This window comes from Propithecus coquereli, unplaced genomic scaffold, assembly GCF_000956105.1.
Source record: "Propithecus coquereli isolate 6110/MARCELLA unplaced genomic scaffold, Pcoq_1.0 Scaffold119, whole genome shotgun sequence".
Taxonomy (NCBI): Eukaryota; Metazoa; Chordata; class Mammalia; order Primates; family Indriidae; genus Propithecus; species Propithecus coquereli.
The window spans coordinates 5,200,086-5,222,207 of NW_012135969.1; the positions used below are offsets into that span (position 1 = coordinate 5,200,086).

The 22,122-nt window shown below is 55.7% G+C and overlaps 1 protein-coding gene across 1 annotated transcript in view; it reads right to left on the minus strand.

Annotated features, from left to right (window-relative positions):
- The window catches only part of ARHGAP23 (Rho GTPase activating protein 23), a 70,220-nt gene extending 52,683 nt beyond the window's left edge, over positions 1 to 17,537 (minus strand). Inside the window, exon 1 of the mRNA XM_012662970.1 lies at positions 17,475 to 17,537. Coding sequence (XP_012518424.1) covers positions 17,475 to 17,537 — 63 coding nt within the window. The remainder of the gene's footprint in view (positions 1 to 17,474) is intronic.
- Between the last annotated feature and the right edge of the window lie 4,585 nt (positions 17,538 to 22,122).

The window sequence follows — 22,122 nt, forward strand, 5'->3', positions numbered from 1 at the left end:
TCATCCTCCCCAGGGTCCTTGGGGTAGGGGTTTGGAGGCTACCTCCTCCCAAGGGGAGGGCATCCAGACTCCCCTCTCCCCAAAAGAGATAATAATCTTTTATTATTTGAAAGCACTTGCACTTGTTCTCATTTGACCCTTACCCTAAGAGTTGAATAACCAGGGACCGTTTTTATATCTATTTTTCAGTTACAGAAACTGAGGCTCAGGCCGGATGCGGTGGCTCATGCCTGTAATCATAGCACTCTGGGAGGCAGAGGCAAGGCAGAAGGATCACTTGAGCTCAAGAGTTCAAGACCAGCCTGGGCAAGATAGAGACCCCATCTCTACTAAAAAAAATGTTTTAAAAATTAGCTGGGCGTGGTGGCATCTGTAGTCCCAGCTACTCGGGAGGCTGAGGCAGGAGGATCCCTTGAGCCCAGGAGTATGAGGTTGCTGTGAGCTAGGCTGACACCACGGCACTCTACTTAGGGCAACGGAATAAGACTGTGTCTCAAAAAAAGGAAAGAAAAAGAAAGAAACTGAGGCTCAAAGAGCACAGTGACTGGTTCTAACCCTTCCCAGGTCTCGGTCCCTTAGCCTCCCATTTATCCATTCAGCAACCCTGTCTTTGGGACACCTTGAAGAACAAGGCCAGCACAAACCCTGCCCTCAGGGCACTTACAGTTCTTTCAGGAGTATTGTCCCAGTTCCTGAAACTGGGGGGGGGGTTCCCAAGTTCCAGGCTTCTGCCAGAGCCAGCAGCCTTCACCCTCCCAACAGGGGAGACCCCCCCATACATCAGGTGTGCAGGGCCTCTTCTCTCTGGGAGGTGAGTTTTGAAGGTGGAGCCAGATACCTCCCAGGTGAGCCCTCCCAGGAGAGGGGGTCTGGGCTGGAGGAGCAGGAGCAACTAGGCACTGGGGAAGGGGAGGAGGGCCTGGGGCCTGGGGGTCAGGGGATGTGAGAAAGAGGGAAACTGACACATCACGGGCCACGTGGTTCAGGAAGTGAGAGAGGGGTTCAGGGACATTCTGCCTGCTTCTTCTTCCTCCCGTTTGCTCAGCTCCCCCTCCCAGAATGTAGGCCCCAAACCACAAGTAACAATGACTCCACCCCAAGAGAATCATCCGGCATTTTTAAAGCTCTGCCTGGTCCCATACACGGGTCACGCACCAATCAGCAAACACAGACCCAGAACCACCCTACAACCTTGCACACAGACAGGGCAGATCCCGCTGCCGGTCCGTGCATCCCAGGCACGCGGGCAATGCGATACCCAACGCATGCCCCCGCCCACACCCAAGCGTCTGAGCCCTGCTCCTGTCTCCTCAGTCAAGGGCTGCTGCCCCCTCGGGCCTCCTCCACCCTTTTGCCCCATTCAGGTGCCTGGTTCCCAGCACTGCCTGTCTAGAGGCTGCTGCCTGACATGCCCCAACAGGCCAAGTTGACGAGCCGGCCAAACAAGCCTGCTTCTCCCCAGCACCCTCAATGGGCACATAGCCTCGCATCACTGGGGACCTGGGGACCTCACACTGGCACTCTGTCTGGCCTTCGGACAGGGGGTTCATAGGGTCTCCCTAGACCCCGTGCTCTCCCTCTCTAGGGCCACTCCTGCCCTGGGTTGGTTTGGGTTGTGACACTCGCTCCCTGTCCTTTAAACAGGGCCAGCGCCCAGGGAGTCTGAGAGAGGAGAGGAGGAAGCACTTGCCTTGCCAGACATCCCTCCCCAATCGAGGGAGGGCAGAGATAATCCCCAACCGCACAAACCCCCAAGTTCTTTCGGCAGCAGCACAGCGCAGGGGTTAGTACGTGGGCTCTGGAGTCCTGTGGCGTCCCATCCCTACCACTTTCTAGCTGTGAGACCTTGGCTGAGTTCCTTAACCTCTTTGAGCTTTGGTTCCTCACCAGGAAAATGGGGAATGACGTTAATTCCTACCTCAAAGTTTGTTGGCAGAATTAAGTAAGTTAAAGAAAGTCTTAGCATAGGCCCAGAGCATACAGTAGGAGTTTAATAAATGCAAGCTGTTTTGATTGCCTTTTGGATAGTCATACTCAGTCACACTCACATTCAGGCATGCAGACACTCGGCCACGTATACACAGACGCAGTGACACATGCAGACACTCACAGACCCAGACAGACTCATGCTCATGGACCCGGCCCCCACCTCCCCCTGCCAACCCCAGGCTCTGACGGGCCTCCCCCCTGCCTTAGCAGAACTTTGGCAAGCCCAGAGCACTGTCTCATAGGCCCTTTGGGAGTGGGGAAGGGGTGGGCAACGTGAGAGCCCAGCAGGCAAGGAATATGGCAAAGGTGCCAGGCTGGCAGGGCCCTCGCCCGGCAAGAGAGCCAGTTCCCTCCTCAGGGACACCAGAGGAAGGAGAGACTAAAGACAAGCATCTTTCCTCATGGTGGGAAATGAGCACTTGCAGAAAAGGGTGAGTCTGGAGCCAGCCACAAAGTAAACACCAGGGCCATTGCCCCAGCAACCGCAGGCCAGCATAGGACAGGGCCCGGCCCAGACCCTCTCCACTCCCTGATTTACCCCACTCAGCGGCCCCCTGGCTGTCTCAGTGCGTGCCCTCCACGCACCCACTCTGGTCTCAGGGCCTGTCTGAGGACTCCCCAAAGGGAAGAGGCTGTGCCTCCCCCATCAGACTGGGAGCTCCCTGAGAGCACGGGCTTTTTGCCCCACATCGGTGTAGGGTCTCCCAGAGGGCAAGGGCTGTGTCTTTCCCCTAAGATTGGACAGTGCTCAGGGCATGGCGTGAGTCTCCCCCATTAGATTAAGACCAACAGCTTCCACAATGGCTGCTGAATTTTTCAGAATGCATTTGCCCTACTAGAGGGCTTTGTACATAGTAGACTTTCAAAAATTATTTGTTGATGGAGAGGATGTGGAGAATTCCAATCCTGTGCATTGCTTGTGGGAATGTGAAATGGTGAGGAGAACAGTATGGCAGTTCCTCAGAATATTAAACATAGAATTACCATATGATCCAGGAATTGCACTTCTGGGTATACACCCAAAATAACTGAAAACAGGGTCTAGAATAGACATCTGTACACCCATGTTCACAGTAGCATTATTCACAACAGCCAAGAGGTGAAAGCAACCCACGTGTCCATCTGCAGATGAACGGATAAACAAAATGAGGTATATCCATACAATGGAAATGTGGTATATCCATACAATGGAATATTATTCAGCCTTTAAAAAGGAATGAAATCCTGACACATGCTAATACACGGATGAACCTTGAAGACATTACGCTAAGTGAAATAAGCCAGGCACAAAAGGACAAATATTACGTGATTCCACTTATATGAGGGACCTAGATCCATAGAGACAGAAAGTGGAATGGTGGTTGCCAAGGACTAGGGGGAGGGGAGGATGGGGAGTTATTGTTTCATGGGCACAGAGTTTCAGTTTGCAGCGATGAAAAAGTTCTGGAAATGGATGGGGTGATGGTTATACGACAATATGAATGTACTTAATGCCACCGAACTGTACACTTAAAAACGATTAGAAAGGTAAATTTTATATTATATATATTTTACCACAATTTTTTAAAAAGGCAAAGTCAGAATTCAAATGCGAAAAAAGAAAAAAAGTTGAAAGAAGACGGAACAAATGCACAGGTCTCTCCTTGGCGCCCAGGAGCAGGCCCTGCCCACAGAGTTGCCCAGGACAGCTGGGCACCTCCTGCCTGGAGGACCTTTCCCTGCCACCCTTCTCCACAGCACCTTCTCGGAGTCCCTATTGTCATCTCTGGGGCCTCAAGGGAGTCTGAACCTGGCACACAGTAGGTCCTTGGCCTTGATGGGGACCCACCATGCATTGGAGGCTGGACCAGTGGATACACAAACTCTTCCAAGGTCTTGCTTGCCACATGCCAAGGTGGCAGGACCTTGGAAGAGTTTTCTTGACAGAAGCCTGGCTCGGTGTAGGGGTCCTGCACCCTGAAACCCAACCCCACCAAGCACACGCATCTGTTCCAACCCCCCACACACTTACACACCACCTGTAACATATTCACACCAGGGTGTGCACACAGAGACGTGTCCCTGTCCTCGTAAGCACTCCAAGGAAGAAAATGAGCCAAAACACTGAAGGGGCATAGGCTTGCTGGAGACAGCCGGCAGGCAGGTGCCCTGGGCTGCAGAGCCCCCTGCTGGCCCAGTGCTGGCATGTCTGATCTCCCTTGGAGCCCAGAGCGGGCGGGGGGTCCTTATTCTCTCAACCTGGCTCCCCACCAATTGCATTCTCCAGGCCCTGCAGCTCCAACCCTGCCCTGAGATCACCCCCTCCCCATCTCCTACAGAGGAGAAGGGTCCCCTGTGGAAGGACAGATCAACTGAGAAACCCTGGGGTCTTCCTTTGGCCAAGGAGTTCTGGAGAGAGGCCAGAGCCCCTTTTCAGACACTAGACTGTGTTAGTGGCAGTCCTTCCTGGAAACAGAATGCCTGCAGTGACTCTTCTCCAAAATCATCGGATCCATTCCCCAACCACACGTGTACAGCTCATTTCAGAGAGACTGAGGGAGAGATCTGGGTGTGAATCACTCTATGGTCCCCCTCTCTAGAAGTTCTTCCTGTTGTCTGACCACCTGGGCACAGGTGCACTCACTGGTTTCTTTCAGAGGAGAGCTCAGTCCTAGTCAGGCTGAGACCACAATCCCCTCCCAGGGCAGGTCTCAACAGATTCCAAAAGTCTCCCCCAGGGCACGTGGGGCTCCCTGTGGGAGAGGCTCTCAGCTCCACCCCTGAAACCACCCACCCCCTCACCCCAGCCCAGCCCAACTCGCCCAGATTACCCCTGCTTTCCCCCTCACACGTGACCCTGCCTATGAACTGTACCTCTCCCTAATCCAGCCCATGATGCCCCAGAGGCAGCTGGAGGGGTGGAAGGGATGGTGGCTCTGCAGGGACAAACAGCCTCCCCTGGGCTCCTGCCCAGGAGGGAGCAGGGATGGTTTCTGGGCTGGGCTCTGTGGTCAGAAGAGGACAGATGGCATCATCTTCGGCTCCAGACCTTCCCCCCTTGCCAGTTTGCCTGGCCTCACATTTGGGGACATGATAACAGCCATAGCAGTAATTAATACTTGTTGAGTGCTCACTATATGCCAGGCACACTGCACAAGCACTAGCTCACTTAACAGCAGAACAGCCTCTGGAAATAAAGGTGGCATACAACACCCACCACCTGGACCTCTTGGCCCCCCATCCAATCTGGTGCTAGGTAGGGAATGCCAGCCTAACCCACAGGGGCACTGAGGTATAGGGGATAGGAGGCTGGTAAGAAAGAGACCACGGTCCCAGCATCAAGAAGGCTGATATGGAGAAAGGGCCACTTGCCATTGGTACTGACCCTGATCCTGACCCTGGGCCTTTTCTGGCTGTGTGATTTCAAGGTCATCACTCAAGGTCACACAGGCTTCCTTATTTCTTCAGCTACAAAATGGGTCGGGCGCAGTGGCTCACTCCTGTAATCCTAGCACTTTGGGAGGCCGAGGTGGGAGGAATGCTTGAGGTCAGGAGTTCGAGATCAGCCTGAGCAAGAGTGAGACACTGTCTCTACAAAAAATGCAAAAATTAGCCACGTGCAATAACATGCTATAGTCCCAGGAGGTTGATGCAGGAGGCTTGCTTGAGCCCAGGAGTTTGAAGTGCAGTGAGCTATGATGAGACCACTGCACTCTACCCCGGGCAACAGAGCAAGACCTTATCTCAAAAAAAAAAAAAAAAAAGAAGATATATGAATAGCAGCCTTACATAGTTGCTGGGAACCATGAAATAGGAGATGTTATGGGCCGGCCCTACATCCCATCATCACAGTGGACGCTGCTTCCCAAATGTCTCCCGAGACTGACCACGTCAGCACACCACTGCCCCATTTCAAGTTGCCCTCACCTCTCTCGCCTCCAATAGGCCAGATTGATGGTTCTAATATTATGACCACCAGGCCCTCTGGGATGTGGCTCGGCCTCCACACCCACCACACCCCCTTGCTCTGTGCTCTGGACACCCTGGCCTCCTTCCAGTTCCTGTGATGACCAGGCACCCTTCCAGACACAGGTCCTTTGCACATGCTGTTTCTGGAATGCAACCTACACCCCATTTAACTCCTACCCACTCTGTAGCTCTCAGCAAAAATGTCACTGCCCCAGACACACCTTCTCTGGCCCCAGACCAGGTCAGATCCCTGCACACCCTCTCACTGGTGTCTATTTATTTCTGAGGTTATTTTGAACAACATCTCCCGCCTGGGCTGTGAGTCCTGGAAGGCCAGTGCCATTTCTGCTTTGCTGGTGGTTGAATCCTTGGCTCCTGGTACAGCACCTGGCCCAGAGGGGGTGAATGCTGAGAAATGAATGAGCTTCTGAGAGAGTCTCGGGCAGCCAGACCCCTGTCCCCAGGAGGAGTCCACCTGTAGCAGGGGCAGCTTCAGATCTTTGTCTTTTTGAACCCCCACTCCTTCCTCCGTGGAAGCCAGATCCAAGAGGTTGGGGTGCTGGAACAAGGGAGTAAGGGGTGGGGAGGAAAGGGGAGCTGCTTTAATCCTCTTTGCAGCTCTGTGCCCTCGCCCCAGCTGGCCACGCGCCAGCCACGAGCCCTCCTCGTGGGTTCTCAAACATGCCAAGCCCTTGTCCTGAGACTCAGGGCCCGCCTACCACATCCAGAGTCCCCTCTCCCTGGAATATAATAGAGTGCTTGCCTGTCACCTCCCCCACCTTCCCGTGACTGACCGCTTATCCTCCAGGTCTCAGCTTGACTTTCTGAAAAGCCTCCCTAACTTGGCAAGCTAAGGAACTTGCCAGGGTCGCACAGCCAGTGTCAGGTCCGGAATGAAGCTGCGGGCAGAGCCGCGGCTCTTAGCCGCCTCATTATACGCCTCATTTCTACCGGATCTTCCCTCTGGGCCCGGCCCTCTCTGGGACCTCTCAGTTCCTTCATGTAAGCTCAGCCACGATGGGGCAGCTCGGACATCTGTAGACTTCAGGACGGTTAGCTGCGAGGGCGAGGGCGAAGGTGGGGGAGGAGGCAGAGGGCGGAGGGGAGGACAACGGAGGGACGGCTGCCTCAGCCGCCAGACGTAAGAAACGCCAAGTATGCGAAGTACGCCAGCCCCTGAGCTATGAATAGTGCGCCAGGCTGCAGCCCAGGTGGGCCCTCCCGCCCCGCCTCCCCTCCCATGACAGCTCTGCTCAGGGGGCCTGAAATGCACAGCGGGCCAAGGAGGCACACTTTTAGGAACAGAGGCAGAGCTGCGGAAACGAAGGGGCGCGGTCATGCAAATGACATGCGAATAAAGAGCCACGGGCGCCTCTGATTGGTGGATCCCTGCGGGTCGGGCACACGGGCCAAATGGGCACTCAACAGGAGGCAGTGCCCATGCCTTGGCCGAGAGCAGGGCCCCGCCCACACGACCTTCTCTCCTCCACCGCTCTCACCCCCACCCACATCCCCGTGGCCGCATTGCCCAGGCCTGGAGGTCCCTTCTGGTCACCCCACGACCAAAATCGCACTGATGCTGTGCAGCCCGTGGAAGCCTCTCACTCTCTCCAGTCAAGGTCCTGGTAAGCCTCTGCCTCCTTCCAACACCGTTTCTAAGCACTCCAGTGCCAGCTCAGCTTCTCCTTGGAGCTCACAGGTCTGACAGACAGCTAGGCACTTGGAAGTCACAATGTCCCCAGTCCCAGCCTCTAGACCCCCTTTCTGCATCAGTGACCACACGGGGACACATGCTGGACTTAGGGGCAGTAGACCCAGTCCATGGTCCCATCTATCCTGTCCCTGCTTGTCCCCAAGCGAGTCAGCCAACTTCAGAGCTGACTCCTCTTTCTTTCATTCCGGGACTACTGACTGGGTGTCATCAAGGGCCTGATACTGGGTCAGGGGGCCCAGTTACACACAGTGACACTGGGGAAAAAGGAGTCAAAGAGACCAGGCCTCAGGTTCCAACAATGTGACCCTGCTAAGTCCTTTCCCTCTCCAAGTCTCAGTCTTGTCAGCTGTAAATGGGGTCCTTGAGAAGACTCAGGGTCGAGGGCCTGGCACGTAGGAGCTGCGCAACAAATCCTAGTTCAGGAGTCCACAAAGGATTTTCAAAAATTAATAAAAGCAGTCCTTGGTTTCATAAAGATCAAAGAGACAAACATGCAACAAATAAAGGAGCTGCAGCACATAGTGTTAAAAGTTTCTAAACAGGATTCAGAGGAACCTGGGTTTGGATCCCAACTCAGTCCCACTTCCTACCTGTGTGTCCTTGGGCAAGTTACTAACCTCCCTGAGCTTCCATTTCTGCATTTATAAAATAGAGCTAATCCATTGCTTGTGGGTTTGTTGTGCAGATTAAAGAGATAGTGTGTGCAAAGTGCTCAGCACAGCAGTGTCTGGCACTGAAGTGTTCACTAAATGTTAGCTTTAACAATACTCCTATTGTTATTATTATTGTGGCTCTTGCAATGCAGTGCCAAGTGCTATGGAAACATTCAATTCATCGGTCCACAATATTCAGTCAACAAGGCCTGGTCTAGAAGCTGGATATAGAGCAGTGAACAGGACAAAGTCCCTATCCTCATGGGGCTTAAGGTCTAGTGCCGGGAGGAGGAAGTCCCTGGATATTTGAGGAGGTTTGGTGGAGGGAGGATTTATAGAGAAGGATATTTGAACTGAGCATTGAAGGATAAATAGGAGCTTGAGAAATGGAAAAGGCAGGGAAGGCCATTCCAGACAAGGGAATGAGATGGTATGGCAAGTTCTGGAAAGGGGAAAAAGGTGACATACTCCACTACTATCCTGTCGTCTCCATCTCCAACTCCAGTTTCAGTTCTCATCTTCTCTCACCTGGTCTGCTGCCTCCACCACCTGACACCCTTACATAGTTCCATGGTAGCTATGGGACTAAGTCAAGTTCCTTCGCATGGCAGGAGGGCTATGCCATCATGGGGGGCAGGCGGGACAGAAGCTGACCCTCATTGGCCTTGATGACCTCCTCTCTCTTTCCTTTGTCTTGCACCCATCGATCAGTTAAGAGATCAGGCTGTTACACCTCCTTGCCTGTGCTGTGCTGGGTCCCTCTGCCTGGAGTACCCTTCTCTCCTTTCTGAGTCTGTCCCTCTCTTGTCCCAGCGAACATCTTGGCAAGCCTCACCTCCTCAGTGAAGCTTCCTCCCCTCAGAGCTGGAGCATCTTTAGAGGACGCAGGGGCTCAGCCATGTCTATTGACAGAGCCCTAGGGTCCCCCACACCGCTCAAGAGCAAACCCAGACTTCTCACTGAGTCACAGAAGAGTCACAGAGAAGCAGAACATAATTCACATCTCTCTGCATCCACCCCCAACTACGTCTGCCCTCCCCACGCCTTCATTATGCCAAGCCCTGCTCGGGTTTCAAGGCTCAGCTATGGGGAAGAGGGGCCAACTTCCTGGGGTGGGGGGTGTCCTCCCAGGCTCTTTCTCGTCAAGGAATATAGCAGTGACCACAAGGACAGGCTTAGGATTCAAAGACCCAGCTTTAAATTCGATGCTGGGTGACCTCGGGTGAAGTTATTCACCTGCTCAGGGTCTACTTCCTGCGTCTGTAAATGGACAACCACCTCATGATAGCCCTTGAAAATTGATCAAAAGGCATTTCACTATAGAATCCTCAAGTTAATGACAGGTTTGGAAATAGGAGATGAGAGAAAAGAGAGTAATCATATCACCAACTGGTTTTTAACCAGCCCCATGGCAATTCCACCCGGAGAGTCTGCTTCCATCTTTAAATGTCTGTTAACACCTTCGTGACCACACTCACACTCAAATGATGATCACAGTGAAGACACTAGCTTGTGTCTGCTGTGGGTCTGTGTCCCCAATCAGACCAGGCCATTTTTGTTAATTTGTTAATATTTTTGGCAGGGGGGTAGCAAGGGGTGTTTCGGACTGGCAGATAGTATAAGTGAAAATTTCAGAACCCGCGGTTATAAAATATTAGTGGAGACTGTTTGTCTGTCTTTTGGGCAGCAGGAGAAGCAGACAAGGAATCCCTTAAGGGCAGGGCTGTGTCTTATTGACCAGTTCCCAAGAGGCGCGAGAGAGCCCGTAACACAGAGGGCATGCAAGAAATGGTCGCCCGCTGAAGGCCAGTGTGCATTCAGACCTGGCCTGCCGCCTGATTTTCCCAAGCACCGAGCCTCTCGTGTGGGTGTCAGGTCCTTCTCCTGTCCCAGGCTGCAATTAAGGAGCGGGCAGGAGGGACACTCTATGCAAGCCAGGCCTGGGAATATCCTCAGGGTCCCCAGACCACACCCAGCCTCTCAGATAAGGCTTTCCCTAGCACCGGGACTGAGGCCTCCGGGAGCCAATGGGGGAGGAAAGGGTCCCAGTGGGGAAGCAGAGGGGGCGTCTCTCCCTCTCCCTCGTGTCAGCAGCCTAGCCTGGTTGGTGGCCCCCATTTCCTCTCTCGCAGACATGCCCCCCTCTCCTGGGCTTTGGGCCCAACATCAGCTGGCCCCCCACCTTCCCCTCCCCAGGTGCTGCGGGGGGCGGGGAACACAGAGCCAAGGCTTCATTAGAGCTAATGAGGGCTCAGCTCCGCAGATGCCAGCGCAAGATACAGGAGAGCCCCAGAGTCGGGCAGCTCCGTCCCCCTCTCTGGGAGGAACCGGGCTGCACCTCCAGGAGAGGAAAGGGAGATTTAGAAGAATCTTCCCCAGTACAGAGAGTGCCGGAATGTGGGGCCATGAACTAGAAACAGCATCAGGGTGGGGCAGGTTCTCACCTGGGCTGCCAAGGGCCCCCCCGTCCACTGCTCAATCCACAACCCCGAGTCCCCCTTCCTACTTGGACCTCGGGAACCCACCAACAGAAACACACTCCTCCTCTCCCCCTTTCCATGGACTCACAGCAGGTCAGAGCTGAAGCCACTCCACACTTCTCTCCAGCAGCCTGAGCCCCTTCCTCTTCCTGCCTGGCTTCTGTCCTCTCTCTTCCTCCCATTCCTGCTTGGCCCTTCCTCTCTGCCTCTATGCCCTTGACCTGTCCTTTCTCTGGGCCTCAGTTTCCCCATGACGCAAATGGAGAGACAGGGGAAGGGGTGGCCTGTCATACTCCTCCAGCTGAAACATAGGCAGATGTCCCCTCTCTGGGTGGCTTCTCTCCTCCCTCCTCCTCTCCCTTTCCAGGAAAAACACAAGAGCTTCTCCACACTGAGAATCAGGGGACCTCTGGGGTGGAGGGTGGGGTCTCCACTTCAGCCTCCTCCCCTTCCAGCCTCTTGGTGGCTCTCAGGAGCAGGAAACGCTCCAATGGCCTGGATCCCTGCCCCGCCTCTTCCCAAGGACTCTAAGTCTTGCATGCTCACCCGATTCTTTCCAAGGACTTCTCACACTTCGTGAGGAAATTAAAAAGGAAGAAGCAGCTGCTGATTTAGGAGCCCAGAGTCAGACAGAAAACACACTGCAGACTGATAGAAACCAGGCACGGGGCCGAAATGGACTCTGTCCTTCCCTACTGGACCCGCACTTGGGGCCAAGACCCCTTGAGTGGTTGTCCTGCCACATGGCTGCCACATGGCTCCCACATGTCCCCCCAGCCCACCACATTCCTCTGGCCCCAAGAGGCCAGCACTGGGTCTGCTTCCAGCCCTCAGGCCTTGGCTTGTGGGTCTGTCATCCCCACACCCCACCCCAGGCTGTCTCCCCTCCCAGGGACTCAGGCTGAGCTGTGAAAGGGTCACTTCAAAGAGGACCTGCCTGCCGAGGGCCCGGCCAGACCCAGGGCCAGCTCCTCGGCCAGATTCCCGGCGGCTGGGGACAAAGGCGCCACTGTTCCCCCGACCCCCAGACGCCCCCAAATGCGCTGGGCATAAGAAGTCTTTCTTTCCCCAGTTCCGCTCCTTACAGGCCCGGGCTCCTTGCCACCGCGAGTAGCCCTGGCCCCTCCTACAGCAGCGACTGGGGGGCGGCAAGACAGGGAATTACTAGTTTCCCCACCACCACCACCATACACCCAAACCCCTTGGGCACCCGGGAGGATGACGCAGCCCTGCGGCTGAATTCAGGACCAATGGCCCAGCCTCCTCCCTGCCCCTCAGCCACCAAGCCCTTCCTGGGCCTACACTACAATCCCACCTTCTCCGACCCATCAGAACCATACCCATCCTTCCAGGCTGCCTGTCAGGACCACCTTTCCTCCGAGGAGCCCAAATCTTGGCAGCCAATCTCTAATGTCCCAGAAGGCTGGGGTATCTGCCTTCTCTCCAGATCCCCCAAAGCAGGAATGAGGTCTCACCTGCTCCTCTAATTTCCTATCACATAGTGCTGATCCCAATGCAGGGCTCTTAAGGTTTTCTGTACCAACCCCTCACCCAATGCCTGAATTCTCTCTGGTCCACGTCACTGTCTAGCCTGTGCTTGCCCACCACCAGTGAGGCATGCTCACTACCTCCCAAGGCAGCTCACTTCCTCTTCAGATTATTTGACCATAAAAGATTCCTTTTACTGGGTCAAAAGTGTGTTGCTCTGGTTCCATTTAGGGGTTGGATTAAAAAAAAAAAGTATGTTCTCATTTCTATCTATTGATTATTGTTTGTTTAATAATAGTTGCTACCAATAGCTAAGATTACCAAATGTCACTTAGTCCTCCCAATTATTTTGAGGGATTATTTCAGGAATAAGAAAACTGAAGCCAAACAACTAAGTCACTTATCCAAGGTCATACAGTGAATAAGGGGTAAAGCTGAAATTTGAACCCCAGCAGGATAAAGGCAGGGCCCATATGCTCAACCACAGGGTGCTGCTCCTACCTCCCCAGGTACTGAGGACCACACCAGGCCCAGGCCCCTCAGCTCCCATGGCTGGCCTGTCTACATTAAACAGTGGACCATACCTCCCACACACCCCTCTTTTTTCCTAGCCAGCTGTGTACCCACCTTTATAAGCAGATGAAGTGTGGCCTGGAGATAGTGACTGATTAATGTTCATTCAAACTAGCAAATGGGGGGCAGAGGGAGTCAGAAGGGAAGAGGTCACTTGCTCAGGTGCATAAGGGTTCAAGAAGGTTGGAGATGTCCCTGGGCCTAAGGTTTAGGACTGGAGGTGGTCAAGAAATCTAACACCCCTTCTTGTGAGAGATGGAGAATTGACAGGACAGACCCTGCCCCAAACCAGGCTCTGTCCACCTTCCAACTTGAAAGGGACAGAATCTTCCATTACCAGGTGTTGAGTTGAACTGAACGTCTCAGGCCAGAGACAGAAAAAACAAACAGACTTCTTCATGCCAACCTGTAGTCTTTTCCCATGTGCCCTTTCCTCATCACTGTCCCCTCAGAACTCTAGGGGAAGGAGGGAGGGAGTGAGAGCAAAAGAGAGGCCAGAAGACGGGAGGAACCCTGGTGGCCCCTGCCAAGCCTTGGAGGCAGTGGTGACAGGGGACAGGGTATGGGTGGGTGAGCTTTCCCTTCCTCTCTGGGTTTGGCTCAGGGACTGTTGTTGTGGATAACACCGTGAGGCACCTCCAGGCTGCCTTCCCAAGAGCCCAACCCCACCTACTTCCAAAGAGTTAGGTTACAAGATTCTGTGGCTTTTCCATACACTGTCCCATCATTCGTAAATTTAGTCAGCAGTCAGTCAACAAACATTCTCTGAGTACTTGCTGTGTGCCAAGCCCTGTAGATACCAAGACAAAAATGACATCTCTAGGGCCCCTTGGAATGAGGTTAAGAGCATGGTCAACTCCTCATCTCTGCCACTTACTTGCTGTGTGACATTAGGAGGCCATGTCATCTTTTTGTGCCAGTTTTTTCATCTGTCGAATGGGGCGATGGTGATGTACCTACTAGTGGTAAGTACTATGGAAGCAGTTGCCATTATGGTTTTTCTTGCTTCCAGATAACTCCAGTCTGGTGAGGTAGACTGACATGCAGATCACCCAGCACCATGCCAGAGATAGAGTTGGCATGGAATGCCCTGGGAGGCCAGGGGAGGGGCCGCTGCCTGGTTTGTACTTCACAAACATTTATGGAGAGCTGCTCTGTGCCAGGCGCTGTGCCGGCCACTGGGGACACAGAGATGAACAGGACACATTGTCCACTTGTCCCTACTCCTCCCTGCCCTCCCCTCTCCCTCTCGGGGCCCAGTCCAAGAAGCCTGCACTGAGGGGGCCAGCAAGGACAGAGGCAGCCGTGGAGGGAAAGGCATGGCTTGGGAGCCTGAGAGTCAGAAGACCTGGGTTCTCGTCTGCCACGGCTAAGGAACCTCGGTGCTTGCTGGCATGTCTCCCCGCAGGAGGGAGTTGGACAAGATGACCCCTTTGGTCCTGATCCACTCTAACAGGTGATGAATACACCCCACCCCCACAGGGCTGTAAACTCGCCCCAAAGCCCACCCCAAAGCCATCGCAGCCTGCTGTCCCACTGAGACAGTGGGGGAGGCGATGCCTGCCTGGTACACACTGGCACTGCCCTGCTGACGAGTTGGCGCAATTTCACAAGAAACAGGGGGCCCTGGATCAAAGCGGGGGTTGTTTGAAGGGGTGGGGGTGCTAGGGGAAAGGCAGCACCAGCTCCCACATGCCCTATTCATGGCTCGCTCCGGGGAGGGTGAGAGAGCAGGATAATTAAAACCGGGCTTTGTCCAAATCCCTGACCAAGCCAATATCTCACCTTTGAACCCCTGCGGCCAACAGAGCAGGGCTGGTGTCCCTTTGGAGGGAAACCACCAATGAACTGAGCCCTGGCCCAAGTGCTGTGGGCGGCGCAGGGTGGGTGCGGGAGGTTAAAGGAGGGGCTGCTTCCCACTCACCAACCATGGGGGGCAGGGGACACCTGAGGTCTCACCACCCCTGAGGCCACTGTTCCCCATCCCTGTCCCAGCAGAAAGATAAGCAACCAAGCTCCATTCCAGTGAGAAGTTGACCTTGATCTTGGGCTGTGTGCGTGATGGCCCCAGATTGAGGGTGGGAGTGACAGTGGGACAAGGCAGGTCCTAAGAAGCTGGACAGTGAGCACAACTCTGAAGCCAGATTACTAGGGCTCCTAGCCTGGCTCTGCAGCCTACCAGCAACGTGATTTTGGCCAAACTGTTGGCTCTCTGTGCCTCAATGCCCTCAACTGTAAAATGGGGACCATAGTATCCACCTCGTGGTGTATTGTGAGGATTAAATGAGGTAATTTATATAAACCCTGGCCCAGAGCAATTGCTATCTATGTATTATATTAGTTATTAGCTATACAATTAAAGCAATTCCCCTTCCTTAAAAACACATTTTTTCCCCAGGCACTAATGTATCTGTTCATTTGAATATATTTGCAGGCCAATAAATATCTCCAGATTTCTACATCAGAATTCAACATCACAGGAACCCACCTGACCCACTGTACTGGAGAAAACTTCCCTGCATGATGCTTCAGGCTAGCCAGGGACAGTGCAGCTCACAAATCTCTTCCTGGAAGTTCTACTGAATATCTAACTGCAATCCGTCACATTGTAACTTATTCCATCCTTCTGCTTTGTAGTCTCTCTTTTAACCTTACACATCGAGAAGTCCTTCTAAGTATCCCTGCAGTGAAGGATGAAGCAATCCACTGCCCACTCCTGCACTCATCCTCACTCCTGTCCACGCCAAGAATGCCGCACTCCTTCCATGTGAGTTCAAGGTTGTCCTGAGGAGGGGAACACAGAGGCCCCGCCAGGCTGCCCAGCACAAAGGCTAGTCCCCAGGTCTAGAACTTCTCTGCTTGGGCTGGGATCCACAAAAGCCTTCCTCATTCCCTAGGGTGTCACAAAGCCACCTTCCTAATAACTTTCCCCCCCAGACTTCATCTTAAGCCATAATCACCATCAGGAGACCCAGGTTCTAGCCTTGGCACTGTCACTGTGTAGGCTCAGACCCTCTCTGTAAAATGGGATGCCAACACCTGCCCACTTACAGGGGTTTTGAGGCCCTCGAATCCAGCATTGAATGTAGGGGATTTACTGTTCTCCTCGTTCCCAAGGAGAAGGCAGGGCCTTGGATTCAGGACCTTGGAGTTCCCTGCCACCTTGGGGTAGACCCAACGACATTGTGGGCAAGTGGAAGAAGTAGCTGGGGCGAGGGACCTCTGGGCTGTGTTCGGAGGCAAAACGACTGGTTATATAACTGAGATTCAAATCGCATGCCAATGAGCACATCTCAGTGACAGCCACCACTTTGGGGAATGGAGCTCGTTGCCCTGGCAGGAGGGGAGAACCACGTGGAATCAAAAGCCATCCACCCCCAGCTGGGCCACTGGGTGGGGGTGGAGATTGTAAGGGGATAGAGGCGAAGTATGTGTAGTTGGTGGGGGGTTGAATCCAAGGGACTCATGCTTAATGACCTCCACCCCCGCCCCCTGTCCATCCTGAATTTCGAGTTTGTAATTAGGAAACACACTTTGGCTGAAGGGAGAGAGATGCAGACTGAGGGAGAACTGAACTCATCCAGCACCAGAGAAGCACACCAGTCTCATGAAAAGTTTGCAAAGCACCAGATCCCACCTCCAAAATTGGGGGTAGGGCTAGAGAGGAGGGTCCCCAGATCTTTCAGCCCTGTCAAAAAAGGCAGAGGCCTCTGCCCGGGCCTTGACCCCAGTCTGGACCCTAAGGAACCTCTTTTCCAAGCACGGGAAAAACATTGGCCTGACAGTGTTCAACCCTCTACTTGGGATGCAGGGAGTTAGTGCTGGGTACTTCAGTAGGGCTAGACGGCCAGGCTCAGAGGCAGGGGACTGGCCCCGATGGAGGGATGAGGCCCCTGCTGGCCTCTCCCCAGCCTCAGCAGCTGGCAGATGAAAGGACCCAAGCAAAGCAGCCCAGCGCTGAGTAATGCCCCTGGCACCCCGCGCCCAGACCCACCCACGGCCGGCCGGAGGGGGCAGAGGGGAGGGCAGCCGCGCCTGTGCTCCGGGGGTCCGGGGCCTGTTTCTCTTCCCCGGGACCCAGCGGGGCGGCGGACCCGTGCCTGGAAGCCGGTCCCGCACTCCGACCCCGCAGGGGCGAGTGTGGCGCGGGGAGGGGGTGTCCGGCCGCCTTGGCGGAGGACGTCCCGCCCCGGGAACCCCCTCCCCCATCCCTCTCGCTCCAGCTGTGCAGGGGCCTCGCCAACGGAAAGCGAAAACTCGGGCAGAGGAAACGGCGCGGGCGCCCCGCCTGAAAATCCCGGACAAAAGGCGCGGGCCTCCCGCCCCCGCTGCCCGGCCGCGGGGGGCCTGGCACCGTCACCCTGGTCGGCGCCCCCTGCCCTGGCAGCTCGGTGCCCGTCCCGGCCCCCTACCTACCTCCCTCCTTCCCTCCCCCCTGCCCCGGGCAGCTCTCGCCCCGGCCCGCTCCCCTGCCCAACACCAGCCGAAGTTCCTTGCAGCGGTGCCCGCAGTGCCCGCGCCCTGCGCTCCAGGCTGTGCCCGGCGGGCTGGGGCGCAGCGACCCCGGCCCGGCTACCCGCTCCCCGGCAGCGCCCGGCCCCGCCCCCTCCCCTGGCCCAGCGCCCTCACCTGGGGGGGCCGGGGCTCCGGGCGGGGCGGGATCCCGACCAGGCAGAAGGCGACTCCATTCATCGGGCGGCAGCGGCGGCTCTGCGGCCGGGGCACGGCTAGGGGCGCCGGCAGGGACCCGGGAGGGGCGGGGCCGGAGGGGCGGGGCCGAGCGCGGTGTTCCCCCAAGTCCCGCCCCCTCGCTCCTGCCCCTCCCCCACCCCACCCCCGCTCCCGTCGGGGCGCACAGGCGGCCTCTCCCAAGGGCCGCAGACTGATAATGGGGTTTGTGCTGGCAGCAGAGCTGGAGGTCAGAACAGAGCCCGAGGAAGAGAGGGGTTCCCAAGGAGACAGCTTGCACGAGCCTCGAGGGGACCGGCCCAGATAGACGGTGATCCGGGCCCAGGAAAGAGGGCAAGGGCGCCGAAGCCAGAACTAGCACAGGGAGAGGAAGGGAGAAGGAAGCAAAGAGAAACAACCAGACAGGGACGGTCAGAATCGGAGACACAAGGGCCCCGGGGGCATGAGGGAGGCAGAGCCCAGACGGAGAGTAGAGAGAGAGGCAGAGAAGTCTGAAACAAAGGTGGGACCTAGGATGGAAAAGAGGGAATGACAGAAAAAGGCTTCGGAAGCCCTCCCTTTAGAGACTCATAGATGTCGAGACACTTATGGTGCATGGGGGCCGCCCCTCAATCTAGGCAAGCCCCTCCCAGGCAGAGTCTCAGCGCAGGGTGCCGCAGAGGCGGGCGATTGCGGCTGGAAGAGAGTCTGGCAGGAGCCCCCGGCTCCTGGGACCCTTACCCAGCCAGTCCTGTGGCTCAGGCCTCAGGACCAGCCGCAGACCCCCACTGCAGTGGGCAACAGTGACAGCAGAGACCGAGTCACCAGCTCCCCACAGCCACCCTCGCTGGCTTCACTCTGAGCTGGGTCCAAAGAGACACCTTGTGTCCTAAGCCGGGTTCTTATTTCCCTGACCTCCAGCCCCACCCCTCCAGCCCATCCCCTGACAGTCCAAGAACGGACAGTCCCTCTGTCCTTCATTTCTGCTGGAAAGTTCTTTCTGCTAATTCTCATTCTTCCTACTCCTTATTTCCTGCAGCCAATGCGTGCCTCTTTCCCAGGCCTTCTTGCAGTTTTAAGGGGCTTCTGTATTCCTTTTCCCAGATTATGCAGAAATGAAGGCAGAGGCCACAGATACATAGAAATAGGACTTGGAAAGGGGAGTCAATGAATGTGGGAAGGCCACCCCTGCCTACCGGAGTCACCCCCTGCCTGTGGTGAGGAGACCTCATGAAACCTGTTTGTGTCACCACTACCACCCTGACTCCTGACAGCTGGTTGGGCCCAACCCCCCACCCCTTTGCCCTTGATTGGGGTCAGGAACTCGGGTCCTGGAGAGGATGGGGTGGCCCAGACACCAATTAGGCCACCCCTACTCCTGGGAGCCTGAGGACGGAGATACCGACTGGTTTTTAAATCATATGCTTTATTTGATTTATTTTAAATGCCCTGGCAGGCAATAGAAAGGGATTCTTATTTATAATGATGGAGGGACAGTTAATAACTCCTCTCCCTTCCTCATCAAGGTCATGTGCAGCCACAATTATCCCCCACTTCTGGAAAGTCCTTCCTGCTGTCTAACTGTAATCCATCATACTGCCTGGATTTTCTTGCTTACTCTTCAACCAGGTCCCCTGTTCCTGCCTCTTTCTGCCCTGTAGCTCCTCCAGTGGTCCAAGGCTTGTTTGCCACCCTGGCTCAGGGGTCCTTTCCTCCCATAACAAAGTGCTGTCTCTGCAAGGGGCAAGGGGTGGCGTCTGAAATCCAGACTGCACTGAGATTGTTGGGGAGGAGAGGAGGGTGGTGGCCTCTGGGGTGCCCCTGGCTCACTTTTTCCAGAGCCCGATGCCCTCAGACCCTGCAGGAGTCGGTGAGAGGAAATGAGCTCACAGTGACCGGCAGGCGAATTCCTCCCTCCACAATGCACTACTCACACCTCCCCCACCCGCTCCCACTTCCCAGAAAGTGTGTGTGGCTCTTCCCCCACCCTGCTGCCCTTCCCACCCCTTCCTGCACCTTGACCCGCACCCCCATCCTGTCCCTGCCCTCCCGTCCATCTTCCTCCCGCCCTTCCTCTCCATCTGCCTCCCTGACCCCTCTGACTCTCGGGTCTCACTCCCTGCATCCCGCCGTTCATCCCAAATCCACTCTATCCCTGGCACACCTTCCTCTGGGGTTTGGGGCAATGGAGCCCAACATAGGGTGGAGCGGAGCGTGTCCCTCACTGAGGACCCTCCTTATACTCCCCTCTTTCTGACCCCCCAGCCCAATCACCTGCCTTCGTTCCCAAATGCTTACTGGGAGCCCTAATACATGAGGGGTGGGGAGCGGAGGGCAGTGGGTGGGTTGGCCCTGGAGATATAGAAAAGGCCTGGATCCTTCACTTGAGGGCTCCTGGTCTTCCCCAATCTGACTCTGTAGTGAGATCCCAGAGAAGGAGCGAAGTGCGGCTGGAGAAACAGACGAAGGCTTCCGTAGGAGGCACCTTGAACCTGCCGGGGCTCCCTGGGAGGGGCCAGGGTGGGCTGAGTGAGGGGAACCAGGCACCCTGGGGAGAAGGATTATGGTGGATGAAGGCAGGGAGGCAGAGAGAGCAGGCTTCAGCATGGTGGCTGGAGCAAAGTGGGCAGGAAATGTGGAGGGATGAGGAAGGAAACACAGGCGGGGGCGTGACCGTGGAGTGGCTGGGCCAGAGGCACTTAGATCCGAGCCTGGCCTGGGGCAGGGAGTGTAAGCAGAGATGTGCTGTGGCCACTGTGGCACGGGGTGGGGAAGGAACAGAGGGCAGGGAGCCAGCAGCTTCCGGAGGGCATGTGCCAGGGCAAGGGACAGGGGTAACAAACACCGGAGGCTTCTGGTGACCTACTGGGTGTAGGAGGAAGGAGATGGAAGAGTCTAGACCAACTCCAAGGCTTGGAGTATCAGGTAGACCAGTTGTCTACGGTGTTTGCAGAGCGAGAGGACAAGTGAGTACTAAGAGAAGTCCTTTGTACGCGTCATTCCAGTTTAGCCTGACAGAGGCTCCGTGAAATAGATATCATAATCCTTGTCTTATGGATAAGGAGAATGAGGCCCAGAGCACTCAAGTATCTTACCCAAAGCCACACAGGATTTAAACCTAGGCGCTTGGGCTCCAGAGTGCACACACTTAACCTGCAGGCTGTGTTGCTGGCGGAGCAGAGACTGGCTGCCTAAACCCTGGGCCCACCTTCTGGCAGAGGCTTGAGCTAGGGGCTTGGCTTTGGAAGTCTGGGGGTCCCTGAGACCAGGAGTGTGGATCACATTCTCCAGGGAGAGCGAAGAGGGGACTGGGCTCGGGACAGCTGGCAGGAACGCTGGCCTTCAGGGATAGGCAGAGCAGGGGAGGACAGAGAGGCAGCCGGAGGAAGTAGCACCGTGTCGGGCAGAGAGGGCACATTCCAGGGGTGCCCAGTGAGGAGAAGACAGGGTGAGGATGTGGAATCTGGCCCACTGGGAGAGGTAGCAGGAAGGGATAGTCGGGCAGCACAGGTGAGCCGTGCTGTTTCTGTTTGGGTGGGGGTGACTCGAGCAGGCTGTTTGGTTGAGGAGCTGGCCCCAAGGGAGCGAGAGCCTGAGGGGACAGAAGGAGGCCGTGGTGAGTGGAGTGGGGGAAAGGCAACCCGAGTCATGGGCACCTGAGGAAGAACCCGTCTTCCCCAGGGCTGCACAGAGGCCAGACGGGGAGGTCAGGGAGTCTCCAGGCCAGAACTGTGCAGCGTCATGACCCAGGAGCACTGAAACAAGAATCTGAAGACCTGGGCTCCAGTCCCCAGGCTGCCCACCTGGTAGCTGTATGACTTTGGGAACAAGTACATTCTCTGAACTTCAGTTTCATCCCCTGCAGGACGAAAACGATAAGGCCCTCTCAGCCTGCCTCCGACTTAAGAGCCACATTTGATAATGAATTTGAAGCACCCTGTGAGCTGAAAACGAAAAACCGTAATGTGTGGAAGTTGGGTTATGGCGGGTACAGGACCATAAACCTGGCCCCAGCTCAGGCCCTTCCACCAAAGGGGAACGAGCACCCCCTGCTGGAGAAGGACAGGAGGGCAGGACGAGAGGGGAGAGCTGTGCTGGCACCTATGGCTTTCAGCCCCCCAGGTCCTCAGCTTGGCCCCCAAAAGCAGCACTACCCCACACCAATTTGCATCTGCAAAGCAGGTGGGGCCTAGTTCAAGGAAGTCAACAGGCATTTACTGAGCATTTACTGAGCAAACTGCTGTGTGGGGTGGTGGGGACCGTTCGATGAACCAGCTGACGTGACTGCCCTCAGTGAGCCCCTATTCCAGGGAGGGCAAGAAACATGGCAGAGGGTGCCTGCGATAGTGCCCTGAGGGTGGTGCAAGCACAGCCCTCCAGCAAGGGGGAGGGAAGGGGCCTTGGGAGACAGGCGGGGTTTGGCCTAGACCTCGAAGGCCCTCTACTGGCAAGTGGCAGAGGAAGGAGGGAGGGGGCGAGGCCCAGGCTCTGGCAGAAGTCCCAGGCATCCCACAGAGCGGACCTCATTGAACATCTTTAATGGTGTAGGGTGGGGCAACACTCCACTCAAGACCATGTCAGTTCCCACCCCTGTCCCTGCTGCCAGGTC